The sequence below is a fragment of the Pteropus alecto genome, unplaced genomic scaffold (genome assembly GCF_000325575.1).
Source record: "Pteropus alecto unplaced genomic scaffold, ASM32557v1 scaffold67, whole genome shotgun sequence".
In the NCBI taxonomy this organism is placed as follows: domain Eukaryota; kingdom Metazoa; phylum Chordata; class Mammalia; order Chiroptera; family Pteropodidae; genus Pteropus; species Pteropus alecto.
In genome coordinates, this window is record NW_006441061.1 from 8,967,571 (window position 1) to 8,974,819 (window position 7,249).

Genomic DNA, 7,249 nt, shown 5'->3' on the forward strand with positions numbered 1-7,249 from the left:
GCCACTGCCCGGCCCAGCTCAGGCGCCCCACGTCCCAGATGAAGATCACGGAGGACGACCTGTGGATCGGCAGCTACGGCCGCCTCTTCCAGAAGCTCTGCTCCTCCAGTGCCGAGGTCCCCATCGGCATCTACAGGACGGAGTGCCACGTCTTCTCCACCTCCGAGGTCCGCGGGGCAGCCCCTCCTTTCTCCGTGTGATTCGGGCCATCCCCAGTTGGAGTTTGGGGAATCTGGGTCTTTGCTGTCAGGCCCTTTTGGGGGTCTGGCTCACATGCCCCATACGTGGGGCGTCTGGTTGGGCGGCTGTGACCCCCGAGTCGGGGAAGGGTGGCTCAAGAGCACGGTGGGGCCCCTGTGCCACCCTGGAATCTGCCCTACTGATGCCCACGAGGGGTTCAGGCAGCGCTGGGGGGGCAGAGGCACCCCAGGGACCCAGGCTGCTCCTGGTCTCCTTTGCAGCCCCAAGATCTCGGAGCCCAGGTGAGCAGCCCCTCCGGCTCAGCAACGAGGTGTCTTGCCGTGTGCAGGGTCCTGCCTGAGCCTGGACCCACCCCGGGCCTGGGAGGGGCGTGGGGCCCTGGGCTCTGGCCAACACCAGCGTCAGGGAGTGAGGCCTCGGGGTGTGTCGGCCATGAGGCTGCTCAGAGAGGGCTCACGTCATCAGCCTTCCATACAGATGGGGAAACCGAGGACCAGGGTGGGGCGCCCAGGCTCCCAGCCGCACACGCCACCTGCGTGCTGTGCCCCGTCATGGCGGGAGCCCCCTCTCCGCTGGTGTGGCCCCACCTCCACGCCCTCAGCCCCCTGCCTCTCAAGGTGCTGCCCAGATGGGGGTCCCCACATCACCTGCAGAGCCCCAGGCGCCCACTGAGCCATGCACAGGCCCTGGCACTTCCTTGCCCACCCTGCTCCCTGCCCCTGATTTCTCTTGCTCCCAAATGGGGAAACCAAGGCACAAAGAGGCAGTGACCCTCGATGGCAGAATCGGGATGTGCGGGACCCAGATGGGGCCCTCGGGAACGAGGGCCCACGGAGGCGAATGGGCCACCCTCGCCCACCCGCAGAGGGCAGGCAGGCGGGCAGACAGTACGGTCTGGGGCTCGGGAGGGAGCCTGGGGCCTGGCGCCCCCTCCCCAATAGAGAAGGAAAGCACTCGTGTCCCTGGGCCCTGGGGTCCCCCACAGGAGGCTGGACTGTCCCCCCACCACCCAACCCGCTCCCCAGCCACGCCCCTCGTCCCTGCCTGGGTTCCACACCCTCCGGGCCTCACCGCCCCCACCTTGCCCGCCCCTCCCCTGGGCCCTGGCCAGGCCCAGATCTCGGTGAGCATGGAGGACTGCGAGGACACGCGGGACGTGAGGGGGCCGGGCGGCAGCAGCACCCACGGCCGGCCCTCGGTGGGCGGCGACCCTGCCGAGCACCCGTTGCTGCGGCGTAAGAGCCTGCAGTGGGCCCGCAGGCTGAGCCGCAAGGCCCCCAGGCGCGCAGGGAAGGCGGCCGCTGCCGAGTGGGTGGACCAGCAGCGGCTCAGTCTGTGCCGGCGGTCCGAGCGGCAGGAGCTCTCCGAGCTGGTCAAGAACCGCATGAAGCACCTGGGGCTGCCCACCACCGGCTACGGTAAGGGCCGCCCACTGGCCACGGGGCCAGGCCGCCCGCCTGGACCCCGCTCTGCCTGACGTGCTGCGGGGCTGGCTCCGGGTGCCACCACGCAGCTGGGCAGAGCCTCTCGTGTGGAGAGGGCGCCAAGCCCCCTGAGGAAGGGCTCCCCATGGCTCTGGGGCCTCAGGTTCCCCGCCTGTAGAAACAGGGCTGGAGCTGGCGTGCACGCGCCTGAAGGAGGCTGTGTGGTGTGGGGGGCCGGGCCGGGCTCCCTGAAAAGCCAAGGTCACAGGCTTTGGTTGGAGACCAATTGGCCACCTCCGGCCAGTCCTGCTGAGTGTCAGGAGCGCAGGGGCCACTGTGTTCTTGTGGAGAATGGGAACATGGCAGGGAGACCCCGCCCCTGGCCAGCAGCCAGCACCTGGGGGTGTGTTGGGGGATGGGGGGGCACATGGAACCCAGACAGTCTGCCCTTGGCCCCGTGGAACCCCGCCACTAATACTGTGGCCCAGCCGCACCATTTCTGCGCTTCAGGGTGACACTCATCTCCATCAACAAATTTGGGGGGGCCCCTTCTCTCTGTAGCTTATTTTAGGGAGGTTTGTGAACTTGACCAAGAACAGGTCCAGGTGGCCTGACTGGCTGAGAGAGCTCACGCCCTCTCTCACTCTGGAGATGCTGCTTCTGTTGACGGGGCCGAAAGGGGCCCCAGCTCCCCACCACTGCCTGGCTGCGCCCACACCTGGGCCGGTCGAGGCTCTAGCCCGCGCTGGCTTCCACTCGCAGCCTCTGCCCATCGCTCAGGCCTGGCTGTCCCCAGCGGCACCCGCTCTCCCCACCTTGCTTCCTGCCAGCTGTCTCCTGAGTCAGGGGCCCCTGAGCCTTCTTCCCCGTGGATGAGGAGGCTCAAGCTCGCTCTGGAGCTAAGTAGGGGTCACGTGGGTCAAGCTGCCCACTAGCCACACAGACTTGGGCCCGAAGGGGTCTCAGAAGTCAGGGTTTGGGGGACAGGTGACCCATGAGAGCCATCCCAGCCCTGTCCCCACCATGCCCCACCCACACAATTTACCTTTTTCCTCTCTGGCTTCCCTGCTTGTTGGGTGCTGTCACCCGCTTTCCAGGGGACCACTGACGATCCAAGTGGGGTGTCCAGTGTTCATAGCCTCACAGAAAGTATGGGCAGGTGGAGACTCCGGCTCGCCGCCCCCCCAGCCCTGCCCCCCGAAGCTGGAGCCCGCCCGCATTCCCCGAGGCCTCTGACCCCTGCTGGCCCCACCACAGCCTGGCAGAGAAGGAACCGGCTTCCATTCAGGGACAGACTCACTCTCCTCCCAGGTGGCCCGTGCTGGCTGCCGCAGTCCCAGAGTGGATGGCCTCCCCGTGCAGCTGGCCGCCCCACCTGCTGTGCCGGCCGCCACCTGCTTGCTGACCTCTCTCTCTCTCTCTTTCTGTCTGTTCTCCTTCCTGTGTGTTCCGTAGAGGATGTAGCAAATTTAACAGCCAGTGATGTCATGAACCGGGTAAACCTGGGATATTTGCAAGGTAATTCTGCTCCGGTGGACTCGGCCGCCGCCCGAGGGGGCATGCCCGCCCCGGCCGGCCAGGCAGACGGACAGGGCAGGAGATGGCAGGGTCTCTACCGGCAGGGCCTCGGTGCCCCCAGACGCCCCACTGCAGGCACCCCGACGCCCCGAGGACGGGACTGACCGGAAGGCTCGCGGTTTGTGCCGGTCGCTGACTGTCATGGCATAGCTCTGGGGCCCCCAGTGCATCCTCTCCCGTTTTTTGTTTGAAACGACGAGCCTTGTGTCAGTCTGCCCTGACCTCACAGGCGGGCCACCCCAGCCTGTAGCTGGTCACCCAAGGACCCTGAGACCCCAGCTCTTCCTCAGGAAGCATCTAGATGGATGGGCCCAAACCAGGGTCCCTGCACCATTGTGGTGGCCCGTGGGGAGGCCTGGGAGTGGGGTCTGTTCCTCCCTCAGCCTTGTGGGCCGCTCGAAGCAGGTGGACAGCTGACGTCCACACCCCAGCTGGGGTTCCAAGCTGGGGGTCTCCCTCTTCAGTTGAGACAAATTCGTTCGTGCTACCCGGGCCCCCGTTTTATCCAAGAAGGTGCCCCCAACCCCAGACCTGCCCTGAGACCCCAACAGGGGTCAGAGCAGAGTCCAGGCCCCAAGCCTCCCTGCTCGGACCCCTTCCCTCCCTGAGGCTCCTTGCGGCCCCCACAGAGGTCAGAGCCCATGTGCCCAGGCCCCCCGGGGCGGCCCCTCCACCTGAGCCTCCTGGGCCCAGGGAGCATTAGCTAGAGGGAGCTGTCGGGAACCTCTGTGGCTGCAGCGGGGTAGGGGGGCTGCTGGGGGCTTGTGCTTTCCCAAATCCCGCCACGGCGTTCCCGGCAGACCTGCCAAGCCAGCAGCAATCGGCGTCTGGCGGCGTCCGTGAACGGCGGCTGCGTTGCCCTCTCCCTGCACCCGGCTGCATCCCTGCTTCCCGCGGAGGCTCCTGGCGGAGGTGGCCGCCCCTGCGGGGTCACCAGGACTCACTGGGTGGTGGTCACCGAGCGCCTGCCATGTGTGCTCAGGAGGAGAGGCGTGATCTTGGGAGACATAACCCCGTTAGGGCAGCAGGGTGGCCCTCTGGGGACGGCGTCATCACAAGGCCTCTCTGGCCTACAGAGCCCCCAGCTGCACCCCAGCCCAAGCCCCTCCTCACATCGCCCTTGGGGGAGGTGCTACAGTTACCCACAATGCGTAGAGGAGGAAATTGGGGGACAGTGTGGACGCAGGGCCGCGGGGCTGGGAGGGGCCCACGGAGACCCGGAACGCAGGGTGGACGCGGGGCGAACCATCGCCAGCCCTCTGCCCCCACCCAAGGCCCTCACTGAGCACATCGGTCGTGAAGCTGGCCTGTCCTGGAAAAGTCACGGTCGGTGCCTCGTGACTGACCGCACCCCCACCCCCCAGCACTGCAGCCAGCGCCCCACATCCCAACACCCACCTCTCAGCCCAAAGCTTGGTCCAGCCACACGCTCTGCTGCTCCATGACACCCGTGTCCGTCCACCCTGGGCCGGGTGTGGGGGGCCAGCGAGGCTGGCCGGAGTGAATGAACACGGGCTTCTGGGGCTCGCCCGGCACCCGTGCTCCACACGCACAGGGGGAAACGAACTGGCAGCCCTGTCCCACATCTCCATTTTCATTGTCTCGACTGGGTGTGCGAGGCAGCGTGACCGGCCTGCCGACGGCTCTGGTCCTCAGTGCAGCGGCTCCAAGTGACGCACCTGCTCCCGCCTGCATCTCCCGCTACTGCACGCTCCAGGCGCCCCACCCCAGAAGTGCATGCCGAGCAAGCACAGTCCCCAGCACGGGCCACCCTCTGGGCGGCCGGTGGCTCCCGCCAAAGGGCCCAGACCGAGGGTTTTGGGAAGAGAGAAGCCAGGTCATCAGGCAGCCACTCGCCCTCAGGCCACGGAGGGCAGGGTGATCCGGCCGCCCCCTCCTGGGTGTGGACACGGAGGCTGGCACCTGGTGACTGCCCGAGGGTCTCTGCACATCCGTCAGCCCCTGGGTCCCCTTCTGTCCCCTGCCTGCCTCTGTGGAGCGTGCTGGCCTCGACGGGCCACTGGGGGATCCGGATGGCGTGGGGATGGCTTGGCTCCGAGCGCTGCGGTCCCGAGCAACGAGCAGCTCGCAGCCCCCAGCTGGCGGCCCATCCTGCCCGTCTGCCATGGCCCCAGTCTGAACGCTTCTGCCGGAGGTGGCCAGTGTAGTGGGAAAGAAATGCGAGGCGCCGAGGGCAGAGGCCACTCAGGGCCAGATCTCTCTCAAGGGCGCCCCGATGTTCGTTCTGGGTCAGGAGGTACCTTAAGACACGGCCAGACGGGTAACCCAAGGCCGCGAGTCAGTCTCTCCCGCAGTGCACTCGGGCCGCTGCCAGGACGGGGGACAACCCCGTCCCTGAGTTTGGCCAGGGAGAGGCCTGCGAGGTGACCAGCATTTCCCCAGAACCCTTTCTCACCGCTTTGGGTTGTACCTGTGGCCGCCCTGTGAGTGGGACAGGCAGCGGCCCAGCCCCCACATGGGCCACGGGCGCCGCTCGGGGCGGACGGTCGTGGGAGCAGGTTTGGGAAACGGGCCACAAGTTCGAAGCAGAAGGTGGAGTGACTGGAGTCGGAGTGGCCTGCACAGGCCAGGGACACAGGGCACTGGGGGCGGACAAGCCCGAGGGCTGGGTTAGATGTGTGTGCAGCTGAGTGCAGGTGTATAAAGGTGGGCAGGTGTGTGTGGCTGCAGATGTGTGAGCATACGTGCAGGTGTGCACAGGTGTCCATAGGCTCATACAGGTGGTGTGTGTGCGACTACGCAGGTGTGTGTGTATATGTGCAAGTGTGCGCAGTGGTCCTGGGCTCCTGCAGGTGGTAGGTGTGTGCAGGTGTGCACAATGCCTCTGTTCAGGGCCGCCATGTCTGTGAGGTGCTGGCTGCTCAGGCTGAGTTTTCATGTCTGAGTCCTACCTATGCAGGCCAGGGGGCGTCAGGGAGGACCAGTCCAGGCCGAGCTGCCAGTCCAGGCGGCGTGGGTAGGATGGCCAGAAAGGCTAGGAGGGGACCAGAGCCTGGGCAACTCAGGCTGGGCAGAGCAGAGATGAGCGGGAGCCAAGTGCTGACCGCCGGCCGGGGCCCTGTCTCCTCTGCAGACGAGATGAACGACCAGCAGAACACGCTGTCCTACGTCCTCATCAACCCCCCGCCCGACACGAGGCTGGAGCCCAATGACATCGTGTAAGTGCTGTCCCCACACAGTGCAGACACCACCTGGGTCATCTCTCTCATAAGGGCACCGTGCCGCATGCTGGGTGTCCTCGCATGCTGACCTCCCCGGGCGGGGCAGCATCGGCATCCACGGCCCTCACCTGTCCACAGGTACCTCATCCGCTCTGACCCCCTGGCCCACGTGGCCAGCAGCTCCCAGAGCCGCAAGAGCAGCTGCAGCAACAAGCTGGCCTCTTGCAACCCCGAGACGCGTGACGAGACGCAGCTCTGAGCCAGCCCCGCGTGGAGCCCCGCCACTGGGGTGGGCTCGCCTGCCCGAGGTGGCACGCGGCGTGATGCATGAGCGTGCGGGGACCTCGTCTGCAACACCGGCCTGGCCTGCTGGCCCGAAGCTGCTCCCCAAACCTGACAAGAGGGGAGGCCTCACGGGGCGACGGTGCGACCGCAGGCGGGGGGACCTTTTTAAGCTGTTTTTACAAACCTCCGTTTCCACACGAATGTACCGCAACTCGTGACCAGGCCTGCTGAGGAGCGGGGCCGGGGGCAGGCCCAGACGCCGCCCCCTCGGCACGGACACGGAGCCCGTCCGGGACCGGGGCCCGGGCCCGGGTGTCAGGGCCGTGCACCCGTGGTGGGCCGTGGGGCTTGCCCACGCTCTCCCGTCCTCCGCTCCGCGGGTCCCAGCTGGTCTTGGGCACACGACTGTCTAGGTCTGGACCACGGTCAAGCCGAGAGGGGCTCCCCCGCTGGTGGGTGAACTGGGAGCCCCCCCCAGAAGAAAAGTGAAGCGAAGGGCCGCGCGGCTTGGCCAGGAGCCCGAGGCCAGGCGGGCTCGGGACAGCGCGTTGTCAGGCGGGGCGCGTGGGGGAGGTCGGG

General features: G+C 67.0%; 1 protein-coding gene across 1 annotated transcript in view; it reads left to right on the forward strand.

Moving 5' to 3' along the window:
- The window catches only part of KCNT1 (potassium sodium-activated channel subfamily T member 1), a 59,102-nt gene extending 52,403 nt beyond the window's left edge, over positions 1–6,699 (forward strand). Inside the window, 5 exon segments of the mRNA XM_015594140.2 lie at positions 18–167; positions 462–482; positions 1,313–1,619; positions 6,298–6,382; positions 6,524–6,699. Coding sequence (XP_015449626.1) covers positions 18–167; positions 462–482; positions 1,313–1,619; positions 6,298–6,382; positions 6,524–6,644 — 684 coding nt within the window. The 3' untranslated portion in view covers positions 6,645–6,699.
- The last annotated feature ends 550 nt before the right edge of the window (positions 6,700–7,249 follow it).